Source organism: Sprattus sprattus, assembly GCF_963457725.1.
Source record: "Sprattus sprattus genome assembly, chromosome: 12".
Taxonomy (NCBI): domain Eukaryota; kingdom Metazoa; phylum Chordata; class Actinopteri; order Clupeiformes; family Clupeidae; genus Sprattus; species Sprattus sprattus.
Window position 1 is genome coordinate 11973673 of NC_137910.1, and position 19743 is coordinate 11993415.

The 19743-nt window shown below is 42.0% G+C and overlaps 1 protein-coding gene across 1 annotated transcript in view; it reads left to right on the forward strand.

Moving 5' to 3' along the window:
• The window catches only part of grid1a (glutamate receptor, ionotropic, delta 1a), a gene marked incomplete at both ends in the record, with an annotated part of 225587 nt that overhangs the window by 161029 nt on the left and 44815 nt on the right, over window positions 1-19743 (forward strand). Inside the window, one exon of the mRNA XM_080849389.1 lies at window positions 15668-15721. Within this exon, the coding sequence (XP_080705515.1) occupies window positions 15668-15721 (54 nt within the window). The remainder of the gene's footprint in view (window positions 1-15667; window positions 15722-19743) is intronic.

Sequence of the window (19743 nt, forward strand, 5' to 3'; positions counted from 1 at the left end):
ACCCACAAGTAGCAGGAAAACAGCGAGCAGCCTGGATCTTTTGACAGGAAGACCGATGGCCTGGATGCCATTTCCTGGACAGAGCTTTTATGGGAATGTGATAACAGTGGTTTAGATGTTTAATTCATGCTACTCATTGTCTTACTCTATCAGTCATACATAGTCAGTATAACACCATGGTGGTCAAGGCAAGTGACCGGTAGCCAATTCAATTCTGATGTGTTCATCGTAACCTGACAGCTCCCAAATAGTTGGGAATAGCTGGGAATTTCAGTAAGGGTGATTTATTTTGTGTTTACAAAGAACGGTGGAATGAAGTGTAATATCCAGTAGATGTGAATCTGCTTTTTCATCTTAAGTCAGAGTCTTCCTGTTCTTCAGATGCATGGCATTTTATGGTGCAGAAATGTCCAGTTGTGTGAATTGAGAAAAAAAGCTACCTTTATAATACTATATAGTAAACTTGTTAGCAAAGATAGGATTGGTTTTTAAAGTATTCAGTTGCTGTGCTACTTGTGCTATCTTGCTAACTTGTTGAACTGTTTAGGAATGTTGAGCTTGTTGAGCTGTTTTTGGTGAATAAATGTAATGTAACGCCACTGATTTAAAGGTAGAGGTCTGTGCATCATTATGAAAGAGAGAGGGAGAGAGAGAAACGCTATTGCTTGTAATCACATTCATTTGTGAGTTTATTGTTCAGTGAAGTTGAATTTGTTTAACGAGACGCATATGAAACCCAATGCTTGGTTATCAAGAATCTGGCTACCAAATGTAGCGCAGGGGGTGGTCACTATGCCGCTTAAAACCCCCCATGTTGTCCATTTCCACAGAATAATTATTATTTTGGTAAAGCACAGCAGACACACATTAAGCTTGGACGAATGTAAGAATGGTAATTATGAGCAGAGCCAATTAGTTACAATTAGTGAACAAGTTTACAGGATGTATTAAACAGAGTGTTTTCATCATAAATATTATGAAACTGATTTGTTTATGGCATGCAACACTCACCTCCCCTGCTGCTTATGGTCCTCTGACTTCTCTATCAATCTGCCCCTCACTTTGTGCAGCAGTCAAAGGTAGAGAAGAGGGAAAAATAGTGGCTGTGGAATAAACGTGATTAATTTCTGTACGGTCATGCATGCAGTTCCAGACTGGGCACTCAGATGTGAGAGCACTGTGTGTGTGTGCGTGTGTGTGTGTGTGTGTGTGTGTGTGTGTGTGTGTGTGTGTGTGTGTGTGTGTGTGTGTGTGTGTGTGTGTGTGTGTGTGTGTGTGTGTGTGTGTGTGTGTGTGTGTGTGTGTGTGAGTGTGTGTGTGTGTGTGTGTGTGTGTGTGTGTGTGTGTGTGTGCGCGCATGTATTTTATTGTGTGTGTGTGTTTGTGAGTGTGTGTGTGAGTGTGTATGTTTTAGACTGGTCACTCAGATGTGAGAGCACTGTGTGTGTGTGTGTGTGTGTATGTGTGTGTTTGTGTGCGTTTCAGACTGGGCACTCATATGGGAGAGCACTGTGTGTGTGTGTGTGTGTGTGTGTGTGTGTGTGTGTGTGTGTGTGTGTGTGTGTGTGTGTGTGTGTGTGTGTGTGTGTGCGTGTGTGTGTGTGTGTGTGTGTATGTGTGTGTTTCAGACTCTCAAGTGGGAGAGCACACCCAGACACCTCTAAAAAAAATAAACTGTTCTCTGATCAGTATGCCGAGGCCGTGTTTCCCAGCATGGCTAGTGGAAATCAGGAAGTGCCGCCCATGCCAAGCGGCAGCGATGGCGCCTTTGTTGACTCAGTGTCAGCTGAGCTTAAGTGCAATTGTTTGTTTGTTGTTTCTGTTTTGAACAGGATTATAAAGTCCTGTGATTTGCTGATTCAACAACATGAAGTTGTAATTGGATTGCCAGTGTGCTCTCTTGGCCATCTGCTTGACTCTAAGTCCATATGAATAAGGAAGACATATTACTGGGCTAAAGGATCTCTAAGGCCTCAGAGTAATCACTTTCCATGGCTCTCATCTGCACATTTTAAGTGGACATTTTCAGAAGGCATTCTCAGTTGACGGACTAATCAAATGCACTAGTTATATGGTAGCACTAGTTGAACTTTCCATCACAAACGTGTCATGAACATATCCATTCACAAATCATATCCTTTCATTGATCACCATGTCTAATGAGTGTAATCAGTGATAACAATGTTACATTATCATTACTGATAGTTGTCTGGTAACAGGTCTTAACATTTTAGATGCTGCAGCAGCATGTTAGAAAGCTGTTTTATTATACGGCTCGTCAGAATGTTGCAAAAAGTCCCATGGATTGAGGGGGCCATCCCAACGCTTCGGAGGTCTGATACTTCTTTATAATGGCCGCTGCAAAACATTACTGACCGCTACCATTGGCAACAGGTTTTGAGCTTCTAAATCTCATCCGTCAAGAAGTCAAGTCTGTCAAGCCACCACAAGAAGTCTATTCACTTTTAGTAAGGGAAATTCAGTGATACGTTGCTATGCAACACCTGAAACCTAAAAGTTATATCAGCGGAAGCCACAAAACAACACCAAATCATATTTTGGAGCAATGTCTTTTATCGTTTATCGTATGGCAAGTAACTGTGTAATAATCGAGATATTGTATAATCTAACGTCCGTATCAGAAAATAAATCCCTTCAAACGTTCATCCAGTCTGGATTTATTTTCCTGTACTGACCGGCGAAACATACATTATCCCTTACAACACAACACATATTTGAGAACTGTCATGAATTATCGAAGAAAATAATATTGCATTATATAACTGTCAACTGACCTTGGGGAATTATACCTGTTTGTGTATGTCTGTTGTAGCAGATGATTACAAACACATTTTAGCAGTGTCGCTGAACATATTTATTTTTTCTAATGAATGGTTTTACAGCAGATGTCATTACAACAGGTTTTCTTGACATGTATGTTTAATACAGAGGGGCTTTCCATCACGGCTGACATATATTATATACATGTCATACTATATATGATGACCCCAAAGCAAAATATAGAGGTTTGGTGGTGGGGGAGCAATTTAATGCATCAAGGAGATAGTCAGCAAGAGAAGGGATCTACCTTCTCCGGCGTCCCGTTGGGATGCCTCTCTCTTCAAAGAGGCCTTTCTCTCCTCTATTCAAAGACACGTAATTGCATCATTTTTCAGGGCCTCGCCTCTGTCGTAGGGATAGGCCAGCTCCATTCATCAAACTAATGGAGAAGTAAGTGATTGGAAAATATAGGCCTTGATCGTGTTTTCCTACAACTCCTATCAGACACATGGCTAGCTTTGGATATGCCTCTGGACAACCATACACTGGATGGTACACATCAAGAGATTCATTTGTGTGGACATGCACTGTGTGTGTGTGTGTGTGTGTGTGTGTGTGTGTGTGTGTGTGTGTGTGTGTGTGTGTGTGTGTGTGTGTGTGTGTGTGTGTGTGTGTGTGTGTTATCCACTAAATTGTAATGTTACTGACAAGCATTCTGGAACCATTTCTTCTCCAAAGAAAATAAAAGCCACTGAGCAGAAGAAGGTTCACTATATTTTCACAAAAGTGAATCATCATTCCATATCCCCTCTCTGTGTGTGTGTGTGTGTGTGTGTGTGTGTGTGTGTGTGTGTGTGTGTCTCAGGGATTTTCCTCTGTTTTCATGTGTATGTGGGTTATGGCCTTATAAGCTCTGTAAAGTATCTTGAAATACACTTTTAGTAGAGCCATAGAAAAACACACAATTGAACTAAATAGCGTGAAATTAATATGGTGGTGGCTTCACATTAGATAAGCCTGCATTGGTCTCAATATAAGTCTGCATTTTCAGTTCAGGAAACAGCAAGGGACTCCATGGATGTATTTGAATGTGATCCTCTTTGCCAGTTGTACCTTTGTGGAATGTGGCTATAAAAGATTAATGAACAACTTTTATTACAAAGCATAATACCCTGTCTGTCTCTGGTTTTTATATATGTATTCTATATGCATTAGTCACTCAATTTCCTTTAAGTTTGATATGTTTGGTTTGAATATTATCTTGCTATGGAAAAGGAGGCAGCGATGGAAACTTTTGCTGTTATTAGTCGCACAGTCCAACTCAGAGATGAGAGAGAGATTGTGTTGAATTTAACATCATAGGCAAAAAACATCAGAATGATGAGCCTTGGATCTTGTATTTTAGTTTTTTTTTTATGTCATCTCGATTCCTTTGAAACAGTTTTATTAAAGTTTGAGGATCATTTTTTAGGAGTTGTGAATGTGCGCACATTTGTTTGTAGGTGCATAACAAGTGCACAGCCAGAGAAGGATACATTCTCTCTCTTTCTGTATTTATCTCTCCCTCTCTCTCTCTCTCTCCCTCCCTCTCCCTCTCTCTCTCTCTCTCTCTCTCTCTCTCTCTCTCTCTCTCTGAGTTCTTTGAGCTCTTACTCCACATGATGTGTTTGTTGAGCTCTCCGTGACCGGGTGACTGAATGCGTAAAACGAATAATGAATTCCGCCTCCTGTCCCTGAAAAAGAGATAGGTATGAAATGATTAAACAATGACAGCAAAAGTGCTGGGGAGGATGTCTCAGTCAGTCGGTGTTGTAATCCAACTCTGGGGGAAAACTGTCACATTTGAATAAGAAGAAGCTCTTCTGTAGCTGTTGTCATGTTTTTCTCCAGTCTCCCTGGTCTCTACATGCACTAGCCTCCCTCCCTTTGGATGTGAGGACACACGGTATAATACCTATTTTGAAAACACGATAGACACCGTACTTGAATCCTGCAGGGAAGAAGTGTAATGTCAGAGCTGGCGGCTGTAAAAACTCAAACGTGATATGAAAAGCACCTGCAACCATTTTAAATTCAAATAAACATGTAATGCCTGGTTACATCCTGCCCTGTCCTATCCCGTAGACAGACATTCTTGATGTTTCACTTTTGAACTAGTTGGCATTGCAAACTAACCATAGACCTGCCGACAATCATCTGACTAGATTATTACAGGCCTTTATTCTGACTTTCTAGGACAATTTCCGTTTCGAACTGTGTATGACAATCTTTGTCTCCTTTTACTGTATACAGTTGGCTTGAGTGCTTAGGGTGTTGGGTGTGTGTGTGTGTGTGTGTGTGTGTGTGTGTGTGTGTGTGTGTGTGTGTGTGTGTGTGTGTGTGTGTGTGTGTGTGTGTGTGTGTGTGTGTGTGTTGCAAACTGAATTAGGCTGGAGCATTTCAAGTCCTGTCCATTGCCCTTTCTCATGTCCATAGCCTTTTCTCATGTTCATGGATTCTCATTGTCCATGGTCCTTTCTTAATGCCTTAGTAAGGAGTTTTTATGAATAAGATGGCCGCCCAATTTGTTGGCTTGAATTGCACACTCACAGTACCTTCTTACCATCAGTAATATCTGTCCCTCTTATATTGTGCTAAGTGTGTCTACCTCAGCACTGAGCACTGCGGAGACAAAATGAACTTAAATCGAGTAAAGCGCAGGCATATAGTCATGAAATTGAGCGTTAAAGTGCCCAGCGGGAGAAAGCTTCACCTCCATGGTAATCCATTTTCCTCTATTTTCAGAGGCTGCTGTTGACATTTACTGTAATAAACAAGGCAAGCCTCTAATGTACCAAGTAGGAGGATTAAAGAGGATTAAAAGGAACATAATTGTTGTCAAGTCCAATTACTATTTTTGTTCCGGAAAATGTTGACATATAAATAAAAAACGTCCTATTAACGATAATCATGGGCCCTAGATTGAAAGATTGAATAGGGATGATTCGAGAAGAATTGTGAAGAGAAGCAGAATCCCGCAACAAACTCAAACTCGATCTCGAAGCTCTGGCATGGGCGTGCTAGCAAGGAGGCTAAATGCATGGGTGCTAGCGTCTGTCCCTAGCACGTCTCTTAAGGTGTCAGGGAGTAAGGTTTACACACTAGCGTCTGTCGCTAGCACGCCTCTTAAGGTGTCAGGGAGTAAGGTTTACACACTAGCGTCTGTCGCTAGCATGTCTCTTAAGGGGTTAGGGAGTAAAGTTTACACGCAGGCTACCCTTTGGTGTCAATCCAACAGATATCATTGCCTGTTATGAAAGTATTTCAACTGTTAAATTGTCATTGTGAAATGATTTAATATGTTGTGTTGAATTGATAAAAAACCCAGTACAGTTCAAACCGACAAAGTGTATCCATTGTCGTGGTCTTCACATTATTTAACAAATAGGCCTATGCGCCTTATCAACATAGATGTAGGCAAGGTACATAAGATATTAGAGAAATAATTTACGTAGAATACAGCGAAAAGGTAAAGAAGAGTAGCAATTGATAAGTAATTAAAATAGCTCCGGGCTAGAACCTGCGGTGTGCATCTATTAAATTAGGGCCCCGTGTTTTAATCCAAAAGCAGATGGAATTTGAAAGGGACAGCTACGCACTATCTGTGTGCATTTTGTGAATTTACATGAAAAGTTAATGATAACTACATGCTGGGTCAAAGTATATGTCAGTGTCATTTTCTCAGTCGTTATTAAGGGTTCTCATTAGTTGGGTGATAGTTGCAGCTGTGCAGGTCCTCTCCGTAGCGGCTACCTGCTGAAAATGTGCCATTACATTTATGCAAACTATTAATGGAAATAGTGTAAATTGCAGTTTGGCAGATTAAGCTCTGAGCTATTTGTCCAATTTGGCCTCTTTGTGTTGGCAAGCACGCTCCAATAGTTTGCCAAACTGCCATGCTAATAAATAGTCAAGGCCTGATAAGCTGCACAATGGCTAGCAATGCCATCTCAGGAAAGGCTCTATTCCAAGAGACACAGGGTGTGTGTTATTTGTAACAACGAACAGGAGTCCCAAGCCATTAAGGAGGGCTTTCTATTGGTCACTTCACTTCACTGTCCATACTTGCAGTCCTTTGGATTCCTGCCTGCCTAAATCTCCTACCCACGCACCTCAGCGACTGTGAACTCTTCTGGCCTTTGGTCCCAGGAGAAATGAGACTTACATTCCTGCATAATTTGTTCACACACGTTCACACATCACCTCAGCACAATTAGGGGCTTGCTTTATGGGCCGTGATGATGAATATGGATACCATGCTTATTCGCCTGTTCAAGATGCTTAAACTGGCTGAGTCGAGATGTAAAAGAAAGTCCTGAAAGTGTTCAAAAGTTTAAATGTTGCCAGTGGTTTTCATTTATTTATTTACCTCTTCTTGGTTAATAGGGTTTTATTTAGTTTGCTTAAGATTAGGGGCACAATGTGAGAGGGAAATTAAAATATTTTCAGTTTATTCCTTCTACATCCAACAGCTTTAAGCACGCAGACTCGTCAAATCAAGTGTTAATTCAAATTGACAGAAGAAGAGGGTTTAAAGGGGCACTTTTAACCTGGCATTTGACGGTCACCTTTGACTGGGTCCTTGGCTAATGACTTGCTCTAGTGAGCCAGTCTCTCAGTTCGTCTGCTCTTGGGTCAGGAAGTAGAGCAGAGACGAGACTCTTGTTCATCCTCCTGTGTGTGTCTATGTTAGAGATGCGCGGATGGGCTATTATTTAATCCGCAACCGCATCACAAAACGAATGATCCGTCCGCTACACATCCGCGCCAATTTTTTTGACCAATTTTCAAAACCGCACCCGCCCGCCATCCGCCTGTTGTTTTTTAGCCAATAGGCGCTGCTGACGCGAGGCTAGAAAGTTCTTGCCCGCATGTTCTTGAAAGGAGACTGATCCAATGCCGCAAAGATATTTAAAGGATAAAGCCCCTAGTATGAAAGCCTATTGGCTATGTTGTAGCCTATCCCCAGAATATTATCAGTGAAGTGACGTCTGTCTCCGATCGATGCACAGGGAGAAACTTTAAAATAGCCAAGCACATCGGCAAACCTGACCTTACCATAGGCTAGTAGGCCTACACTTTTTTATCATTGTAATAAAACGCAATTTGGTACACCATTTTAATATGGTAATATAGCCTTGTTTTTAGTTTAGAAGGAAACGCTGAGTCTGTTAGCCAATTCCGAAATTTCACCGCATTGTAGGCTTTATAGCCTACTGTAACAACCCCAACACTTGCCTGCTTGCCTTGCAAATCAAAGTTTTCCGACTATTTGTCTTACCTTCTTTCTTAGCTGGTGATGTTACTGAGCTAGAAGTGTAACTTGTTCTGAACATCTCGCGCTGCCAATGCCCAATGTCACTTCTGAGTCAAATCACTCCATCATCTCTTTGAAATTCCTTATTCCACGAGTGGTAGGCTACAATGACTGGCTGTTTTAAAATATAACTAATAGCCTAACGAAACAAAATAACCCAGGCAGTTTCATCTACGACACGTTAAGGCTTCTTCCAATACTGACAGCTGACTCATAGCTTGCAGGTTTGCGGCGTTGCAAAGAGACGCGACATGATAGGGATCGTCACTTAATTTGAACTTTTTTGCTTCCTTTGTTTGCTTTGTATGCATACACGGAACTAGGCCAATTTACTGCCTGATGAAAATTTGATTATTTAAAAATGTGCTTGGATGTAGGTAACGACATTTAACAATGTGTAGATATTTTGAATTTCGTTGGGTAAACCGCCACCCGCCCGAATTTAATTAAAATATTATTTTTTGTCACGTCACCCGCCCGATCCACGGTTTAACCGCGGAGTCCGCGGGTGCAACCGCCAACCGCGCATCTCTAGTCTATGTGTGTGTGTGCGAGCACATGTGTATGTGAATACGTGCGTGTGTGTGTGTGTGTGTGTGTGTGTGTGTGGGTGTGTGTTCTAGTGAGCCAGTCTCTCAGCTCGTCTGCTCTTGAGAAAGAAAGTAGAGCAGAGAGGAGACTCTTGTTCATCCTCCACTGTGCACAGGAGCCACCTCCACCTGCAAGCCTACCTGACAAATATTCAAGGGGAAAATATTTGTGTCTAGTTGCAGAAAGTAAAGGTGAAGTATGTGTGTGTGTGTGTGTGTTTGTGTGTGCCTGTGTTTCTGCGTGTGTGTGTGTGTGTGTGTGTGCGTGTGCGTGTGCGTGTGCTTGTGTGTGTGTGCGTGTGCGTGTGCGTGTGCGTGTGTGTGTGTGCATGTGTGTATGTGAATACGTGCGTGTGTATGCATAGTAGCTTTCAGCTCCACTTCAGACTACTCAGCATCAGGAGTGGTTTGGCCTGGTCTTGACCATCTTCTTCTCCCTCTAATTAGTTTCCATAGCAGTTAGCAGGTTTAAGTGTGATGGCGCCATTGAGTAGCCCAGAATGAGAGTAGCATCCTCTGTATTGAGGGCACCAGAATTGTATGGTCAGGTTGAGGATAAGCCCCTTTTCGCTGCTGTTAGAGTGTTTGTTTTGAAAAAAATATGTAAACTACTTCTGCATACTTACTATTTATCATTAAGAGTTGTGTGTGATACTCATTAAAATCATATGACATTCTTCACTGTGAGGAAGCTCTCATTGATATTTTATCTGCCATAAACGCCCTGAGGGAATGTACATGCATACACTAATTACTAGTCCTGTTTGCTATACTCATCCTTTACTGCTGTGACATAAATGCCATTAAAAAGCAGCCACTGTCATTAGTATTGTCACAAAAGACTAATAGGTTTTTAGAACCTTACAACAAACATATGATTTCCCTTGCTTAGTCAGATACAATTTCTATCTGTTTTCTTTTATAAAACCAAACCGTCTGTCAGTGTTGACAAGCTGCCTGCCGTCCTTTAGAGTATTCTTGTCCTGGGTGTGGACGACAGGGATATTGAAGACTTTGGCATCCTACCTCTGGGTATAGACAGACCTATTAGCTCCCCTGTGGCTATAAGCTGCAAACACTGCATACTCAGCCTCACCAGCCAGGCCTGGACACTACTCACATACGTGACTCATGAACAAATGAAACTCATCCATTCAGTGGCAAAGCTAGAGTTGTAAACAGCATCGAAGGAAAGCAGTCATGAAATTTCTCATTATAGTTGTAAAATCCATGATTTTTTTTTCACAAATAAGGTCCGAGGCACGTTCATGAAGAAGCAATGAAATGAGATTTTGCTTGCCACTATTATTGAATCCTTGGGATGGTGTTCGCCCTGCGTTGTAAATATGCAATGCATTATTCAGAAACCACAAAGAGGGTTGCTCTAGTAATGATTCTCTCTCTGAAGCGTTGCATGAAGCCAGTGCGGATGAGCACAGAGGGACATATCTAATGAAGATAAATGAGTAAAGGTCAGCGACAGCGCCATAGCAACAGGCTACCGTGGGAGATGAGGTAGGGGCTTAGTACAAGGTGAATATTTCATAAAAAGCCTCATTGTGTTTCTATCTCAAAGTGCATGCCAGCCTGCACAGCTTGGGAGAGATGAGATACAATAATATAATAATGGAGATATGAATGTGTGTATTTTGCTATATGTGTTTGGACGTGTGTGTGTTTATATATGTGTGTGTGTGTGTGTGTGTGTGTGTGTGTGTGTGTGTGTGTGTGTTTATATGTGTGTGAGTGTCTATGTGTGTGCATTTCTTCATATGTGGCCTTTTTGCTCTTTTGCCTATATTGGCCTCTATACATTGCTATCATATTAAAAGTTTCCTGACACTTTTTGATTTTGGGCCTTTATTAAACTAAATCTCTGGATATAGAAAAGGCATATTGAACCCAGTAGTGGTCCAGACTTACTTTATGGCCTTTGTGAACAAAATGGACATTTGAAAACCAATCTTTCCAAAAACGGTCAGTAACAAATCTTTCCAACTCCCCACTTTTCCTTTACTTAGAACGTAGAAAATCTCAGAAATCTTAAGAATTTCATCATGTGATTTTCTTTGGACATGCCATGATCAATATGTGTGTGACTACCACCCAAAGACATGAAACGTCTCGGCAATATCTGTGTGACTACCACACAAAGACATGAAACATCTCTGTACCCACTCAAAAGAGTTCGCCTTCTTCGATTGCATCACCCTTTACATCTATGCACAATGTATTAGCATATGATTGCTGGCAATTCCACTGACATAGTAATGATGGTGTTCACCAAAGCCCAGCCCTCCTCCAGCCTGCTCGGAGCACGCTCTTAGCCATAAGAGCGCTCTAAGCCGTAACCGTAGCAACAGGTTATCTAACTAAACAAGGTCCCAACTGAAAAATTAAATTCACAGAGCACGAAAGAGGAGATCTAGGGGCAAATGTTCGTACGTTAGAGAGCAGAGCACAAACAGCGGCTGGGCCAGTCTGCAGAAAACACACGCTGTGCCTTTTCATATCGCGTTGAATGTTCTACACCTGTGGCTGATCGCATAATCAATCAACACGTGTCCCTGCCTTATGACTGTAATTTGTGGGTGATCGCATAATCAACACGTGTCCCTGCCTTCTAACTGTAATTTGCGGCACCAACAAAAAGAACAGAATCATTCAGTCACGGGCGCAGTTGAATGGAATCATGGAACCATCAGCCAACATGAAAAGGAATCCAAAGTTTAGCAATCAGAAAATAGACAATGCTAACAAGATGTCATCCAACAGAGAGATTCTACAGGATTATATTATATATATATATATAAAAAAAACTCTAGCTATTTGTGCAGCGATAAGATACAAATTCAATAGTGCTGCAGACATCTACAAGAAGGGAAGTGGATGAAGTGAAAAAGACAAATATGGCAAAAAAGGCAAACAAAAGTAAAGGTTGCTTTTAACATATGAGATACAAACCACTGTTGCTCAGCATACTGCTACCATTGTGTGTCCTATTCACACATCTAACACAAACTCTGTGGCATCTGGCCCCTAGTATCTTTGTATTTTATGTTGTATTTGTGTCTGTGTGTGTATTTTTACAATTCCAAGCTTTCACTTGGTGGCATAGTTTTTATTTCATTCTTTCTCTAAAGTTTTACCCGTGGATCATCGCTTCTATTAATTGATAACGTGTTCCAAAAACAAAGCATTTCATCTGACAGGTTACGGGTGAATAGTTGACTCAAAACCTGTCCAAGGTGGCCTACTTTCTGATAAATCATGGGATTCTAATCAAAGAAATCCAGAGCTTCACTCAAGCGTTGGCTTGAGGGAATCAATTCTCATTTGTTGTGAACATGATTGCCTGTTGCTTGTATTGACAGAAAGCAAAACAAATACAGGTTGAATGATTCTGAGCATGTCCTCAACGGAGAAGAGTGATTTCAACTCCACGTTTAAAGAGTGTGTACTCTTCTGAAACTGAAATAACTGAAAAACAAATACAAAAAGAAAACAGAGATGTGAATAAGATGTCAGGACATGAACTTTAGATTAGTCCTGTTCCATAATTTATATTACTATTGAATATCTCACAAAACCCATGTTAAAAATCAAACACAGATTGAGTATAACTTGCATGTCTAACCGATGTAGTTGAAGAAAGTTTTCGCCAATCTTATGCAGCATTCAGTAAAATGTGTGTGAAATTTTACTTTGCCTTTAATGTATTTAATGTTCTCATTGTGTGTGTGTAGTCCCCATATCAAGAGGCTCTTGGCAATTACTTACTTCAGTAATGTAGTGTCTTGAAATTAATTCAATTGAAGTTATAGATAGATCTAATATAGTAGATACTTTTCCCTCTGTGTAGTCTCTTTACCAGTCTTCTCTCCCACTCCCACTCCCACTCTTCTTCTCCCATCTCTCTGTGAGCATGGCATGCCTGAGGCTCACTGCCTTTCTGATTTGGAATACAGAAGAAGAAGAAGAAAAACTGCAGCTGCACTGATATCATAAATTCACCCTTTTGTTGCATTATGCTATCTTGCATACCGGCGACTTTTTTTTTTTGCACAGCTGAAATTGTATTGCATTGTGGCATCTGGGCTTGCATCAGCTTTCCCCCTTTGCTTTAAAAAGAAAGAGAATGGAGAAGAAAGAGTAGACATGAAATGGGAATGGAAAGAAGAAGAGAGGAATGACACAAAGCGCAGTGTGAATGACTGCTTGTACTTAGTGATCATACTTTGACGCGTCAGCGGTTTAGTTTCGCTCTAGTTCTGTTTGACGGCAGCAGATTTGGTGCTGTGCAGATCTATCTGCTGTGCAGCCACTGAAATACACTAACCTTTACCAGTACCCATTCAACTATCCTGGCATTATCCTGGCATTATTACATATATCACAGCAATATTATATCTTAAAAGGGCAAACAGAGAATGGTTTACTTGACCAAGCCATGGTACTGTATGTCAGAAAGCCACTCTTTTCCCCCAATTGGGTGTAACCATTACCATTGCTGAAAATGAAAAGTGTGCAACAACCCTAAAAAAAACTGCAAACCCAGAAATGCAGCATATCAATTTGCAGGCCCATGTCCCTTCTAAATCTGTGGAAATCATCCACTGGTGTGAGTGTTATCAGTTTTTCACAACATGGTTTTCAATAAGTGTGTGAGAAAGGTACAAAAATCAAGGAATTGAATTTGTCCTATTTCTTCAAAAGTTAAAAGCAAGCAGCTCTAGCGCATGCAGTGGGCAGCGCCCTGTTTACAGTGGCAGAGGTGCACATAAACATGTCCGATGAGCTTGAATGAGCAGGCTCTAGTCTGAACCATCAAGGATGGATGCAAGTTTTCAAAACATTATTAAAAATGCACTGCGCTGCTGTGTGACTTGATTGCATTTTCAGATCAGTTACTCAGCCAGGAAAAAGCAGGAGGAGAAATCATAACACTGACTGAAGCTCAGATATAATTGCCCACCCGGAGAGAAATTTGTCCTCCATTAACTATCATCTTGTGAGGCCTCTTTTGAGGGAGTTTTCAGGTTGGAGGCTAGGTAGACCTTCTTCACACGTGGAGGATTTATTCTCTCTCAAATACATTTTATGTCCAAAACTCCATTTTGTCACTTCATAATGCTTCCTCCAGAGTATTTCTGTGGTCTCAAAAGTTCCCAACTTACTGTAATTGTTAGAATGAGTAACTGTGTTCAAAGTATTGTGCAGATACGCATTCCTATCAGTATTTGTTCTCCCTAAAATGGTTCAGCTAGCTTCATCAAACAGTGGCTAAATAGGCACTGGTTGTTATCAAAGTGCAATGTACTTACAATGACCTACTGAATTTCTCTGGAGTGAAGTGTTACCTTCTGTCCTTGAAGCTAGTTGACAATTGGCTCGTAGCCCACTTAAGTCTACACAACATTTAAATAACTCTGGTCCCTGCACAATATGTGCTTCATCATTTTAAATTAAGGCCGCTGAGGTTATCCCTGGTTGTTTTAGGAGGTCATGCACATTGCCGAGAAAACATCAAAGACATTAGCACCTATGAGTGTGGAGGTATCCTATGATATTTTGTATATTTTTCCAAGAATTCTTTGACCTCACTCCACAAGAGTGTGTCAGACTTTTTCATATGTTTTTCACTGAAGTATAACACGAAAACAGCACCCATTTACCAAAGCACTGAAACATTGAGGTGTGTTTACATATTTCGTTTTTTTCCAGACTATACTGTGTCATTCAGCCATGCAAGGTTGAACCTACTTGCGTAAATCAATTTTGCATTGATTTACCTGTGTTCACTGTTGTGTTAAGCGCAACACTCACGCTAGCTAGCATTATCATTTCAGAAAAACAAATAAAGTGAGCAGATACAAGGATTTCCAAAATGTATTTTCTTCCGTCTTTCTGAGAAAATTGTGTTGACCAAATTTTCAGTGTGGCAAGTGAGGCATTGAGGCAGTCCGCCCCTGTCTATTGAGGCACAGAAGCTCAGGTGATAAGCGGACTGAGCCGGCATCTTGTTGGCTTCATTAAGCCCCCACTGCCTCACGTCCCGGCAGGGCCTCCCGGTGACCTGGTGCCATCTCGCCTCACGCGGCTGCCCTGAATCGCCCGGCACTGCTGTGCACCGGGTCACTAACTCTCCAGCTGGTCGGGCAGGCTCGCTCTCCACCGATGCTAATCGGCCATTCATTTCCAATGAGGTCGGCTGTCTCGTGGCATATGTGCGTGTCTTATTTTATTTTTTTTTCTCATCCGAGCGGGAATGAGCGACAGAGCTCCTCATGCGTGGCGCCAAATGGAGAATGTTGCTACCAATGCTCAGCTTTATGCTGAGCCAAGCGGGGTCGGGAGAGGCAGGGGCATGAAATTCAAATCATGGATCTCTCAAGGTTGGACCATCCATTAACTGGCTTTCCTGGAAATGGGCGGCTAAGGCCTGGTAAAAAAGGGGGATGGTGGAAGGGCGAACTTCACGCCATAACTGATGAGCGTGCCGGAACACTGGAGAAACACAGATGTTAATATTATTTTGGAGTTGAGTGGGTGGTGAGGACGCCATGATGTGATCCATCTCCCAGAATTCACTGAGAGGATCATTTGAGACCTAATGGCTCTGAAGCAGCAAAGACAAGTTAGAATAACCATGATGGATATTTCATGCGAGTGCACATAGATAAGGACTGTGCTGTCGTATGAGCTTTAAGGCAAGATAAAAGGATTTCAGAGACAGTAAACGCAGCGGTGCCATTACTGAGATGCTCTAAAAGCACACAGCCTTTCTGACCGAAGCAGTCATGAAAACATACAAATGTTTGCATCCTAAGGATCCAGCCTATGTTCTGAGCTGTCTGCTTTCATAAAAAGAACCCTAACATTTTCTCTCCCCTTTTGTTTCTTTTTCTCTCTCCCTCTCTCCCTCGCTCCCTCTGTGTAGGCGGTTGAAACCAATTTGGCCTCCAAGGACAGTCACTGGGTGTATGCCAACGAGGTGAGTCCAGTCATTGTTTTTGTGGTTGCTGTGGTTGTTGTTGCTCTATGTAAATACATCCAATTTACCCCAACAGAGCTTTCTGTGTGCAGAGATGTATCGTAGCAAAGCTATCAGCATGTAATTGGGTTCCCACAGTCCTCGTACACAGAAGAAATCCTCACTGTTTTCTTTCTTATTATATGCATTTCCATACAGTGGTTCCTATGGGCAATTACTCTCCCTCTGTGAAGCAAAGATTATTGGTTCTTGCACAGGGTAGCAGTTTTGAACAGTAGAATTGTTCGCTGCTTCCCTCCAGGCCTTTCACACTACCAGCACACTCCACTTTTGGCCTGGGAGGGCCATTTCCTGAGCATATAAAGGAAGGGGGAGGATGCTAAGTGATTTTGGAGTTAACAGCTCTAGTTGTGCCAAATATTTGCCAGTTGATTCCACATGGCTGCAAACTGGCCACTGGAAATGTGTTTGAACTAAGCGTCCCTTCGTTTGAAAACCTTCACATATTTTCAAGCGCACGTAGCAGGAAATGTTCGTGCTTCTTTGAACACAGCTCACTGTGTATCTTCAAAAAATACGTACAGCTCACCAGTACTTCTGCTCATGCTCAGCAGTGCATGGCTGTGTGGTTATGGATGCAAACGAAAACACTCAAACACACATAGACACACACACACACACACACACACACACACACACACACACACACACACACACACACACACACACACACACACACACACACACACACACACACACACATACACATGCATATATATCTATATATACATATGCTCATACAAAGATGACAATAGTGTCCATGCTTGCATGCTGCACATAACTAAATTTTGCATGCATACTATATAGAATAAATCAGGCTATGAATGTGTGCAAAGGTACAGATACAGACACAAAATGCAGATGAAGGGAGCGTGTTTGTGTGCATTTGTGTGTGTGGGTTTGACTGAGAGAAACAATATTATTGCAGTGGTATCAATCTCACAGCTTCATGCAGGGAACCTAATGGTTATAGAAATGCATCTCTTTTGTGTTCCCTCATAGTTTTCTGAGATTGCTGTCCAAGTTATGTTGACTGCCTACAGTGCATGATGCTCATCTGCTCTTCCTTCTTTTGAGTGTGTCTTTTGTCTTGTTTGTGTGTGTATTTGTGTGCATGTGTGTGTCTCTGTGTGTGTGTGTGTATGCATGCGTATGTGGATGTACTTTTACACAGAGGAACTTTACCGTCTCGCTAGTCCCAGTGGTGTTCTTTTCTTCCTTTTATTTGTTCTTTGATTTGCATACTTTTGAGCACCTTGTTCTGGCAGACTGTGAGTGGCACCGCCGAGATGGCTTTGAAGGTGCTTCCCTGGCTGACAGGGAGGAGAGGAGAGCCAGAGGATCAGTGTTTGGAGTGCGGGGAAAAGAGGAGAGTTTGTGTGATGTGGACTGACTACCCCGTTCGCACAGTCTGATCTCTCTATTTCATTTTTTTTGAGTGTGTGTGTGTGTGTGTGTGTGTGTGTGTGTGTGTGTGTGTCTGATTTTGGAGAGTGACCCAGCAGGGAAGCAGCAGTAGCACTGGGGATTACATAAAGTCTATGCTAATTGCCCCTAACCTTGCCATCCTCTGTACTCTCAGATTTCAAAGCCCTGCACAGAAACACAGAAAGACACGAACAAGTGCTCTCTGTCTCATTCCCTCTCTCTCTCTCTCTCTCTCTCTCTCTCTCTCTCTCTCTTTCTCCTTCTCTATCTCTCTGTACTTCTCTCTCTTTCTCTCTCTCTCTCTCCTTCTCCCTCTCTCGCTCTCTCCCTCCCTCCCTCTCTCTCTCTCTCTATCACACACACACACACACACACACACACACACACACACACACACACACACACACACACATACACACATACACACACACACTCCTGCATCATATGCTCCCAGAAACAGAATCTCGCTGGCCTGCGAGAGTGTCAGCTCAGCTCGGCTTCCCGTCCCGCTGAGTCAAAATGTCAGTGAGCGTGTCAGCCTTGAACGCTTTAGATCCATGATCTGACGTAGGTCCGCTGTCTCCAAGCACAGGAGAAATATTTAAGAGCTACATCCCTGATCGCTTGGAGTGATGTTGTAATCTTGTAGAGTGACACCTTCTTTTACAACTCACAAGACATTTTCTTAAGACATAAGATGAATGACAGACTATAGTGACTCCTCAAGATACATTTTAATAGCTTGGCAAGAACTTCACAGCGTACTGGCCCTATTTATAAAGTTTTAGCATACTGCCAGGGCCTCCTTTCTTACAACCGCAGCATGTAGTCTTAGCACGTTCCCTTTTGGCATAATGCCTCTCCTTGCCCTAAGATGTGATGGGTATTGACTGACCCAGTTGTAACTAGGCATTGTGGCTGATGAAAAGGTCTCTGCTTTGATCTGGCTCAATGAGAGCAGGTGATGACTGGACTAAAAGTTCACTCAAAAGTTCAAACAGGGTAAAGGCTATTGTCGCTCTCTCTCTCTCTCTCTCTCTCTCTCTCTCTTGATCTCTCTTCCTTTCCTTCTCACTCTCTCACTGACACACACACACACACAACCACACACACACACACTCACACACACACACACACACACACACACACACACACACACACACACACACACACACACACACACATAAAGTCACACAGGCACAAAGACATGTACATAAACTTAAACACAAACAGACACACGCACGCAGGCATCCATACACACACATGCATACTTCATGGTATGCCTGGTATAGAGAATAGGACACACACACACACACACACTATTCACACCATTACCGATAGTGATAGTATCTCTCAGGGGAGGTAACCCTTGAAGTGGGTCTTAACCGTTAATTAAATCCTCCCTCTGATTACCACTGGGCTCCTTTTGCCCCATTAATTACATCTTGGGTGAGATTAATAACATTGACAGAAGGGCGAATGACAGATAATTTATCTGTCAACTAAAGCTGATTTGATTAATGTATTTGGGAGACGCCTGTCATTGAAACATCCCATGTCACTAGTACACAGTCACCATACTCACAGAGGAGATACAGGATCTAACTCTAGTCTTCTCCATGGCTCTGGTAGCAGGTTGAATGTGTTTTATCCTACTCTATTCTTCTCCATGGTAACAGGTTAAATGTCTTTTATCGGCGTCTCAGAAAATTAAAAAAAAAAAAATTACAGAGAAGCATGCTAATGTGCTAATAGTTAATTTGCTAATGGGTTGTGTGTTGTGTGAAAACCTCCAGTTAGCAGTGATACTGCTTTTCACAGAGCAGGGCCACTGATCTTTGCTGCGCTGTTGTGTCTCTCACGTCAAAGTTCAAGTCATGTTTTGCTCGGGCGGATGCTGTCTTCGAGGTTCAGACCTTTCAGTGTTCATTGATCCAGTGGCATTCGCCTGTGGCCTTTATGCACCATCGATATCTCACAATTCAGTCATGACAGACTTCATCAATAGTGTATCATCTGACTATTCATTGTTTCAAAGAGTGCTTCAAGCAAGCAGTAAAGAGCATTCAACACAGGAGGTGTAAAGCAACCAATTGTGCCCAGGCATTAGTGAAATAGCAGCCTTGCCATCTATGTTCAAGCAATGACTCATTGTCAGTATGTGGCAGCTTATGAATGAGTCACTGGATACAGTTGAGCAGAAGTCACCGAAAGCTGAGACTTCAAAACAAACACAAACATTACAGCACTGTTGGTGCCTCCCAGACACCAGAGAACACTTCAATCATGCATTGTTCTGTAATTGTTACTTAATACCTCAGAATGTTGGGAAATGTGTTCTTGCCAGTGCACAGTGATGTTGTTCATAGTGATATTAACAGTGATGTTGTTCATAGTGATCCCCCCCCCCCACAAAAGTATTTTTTAAAGGAATGTGACACTTTTAACACAGTTTGAGAGCTTAAGGAAAAGTATACACATGGAAAATAATACACTTAATCCCCCAAAGTGAATTTTTGTGAATAAGAGTAAGT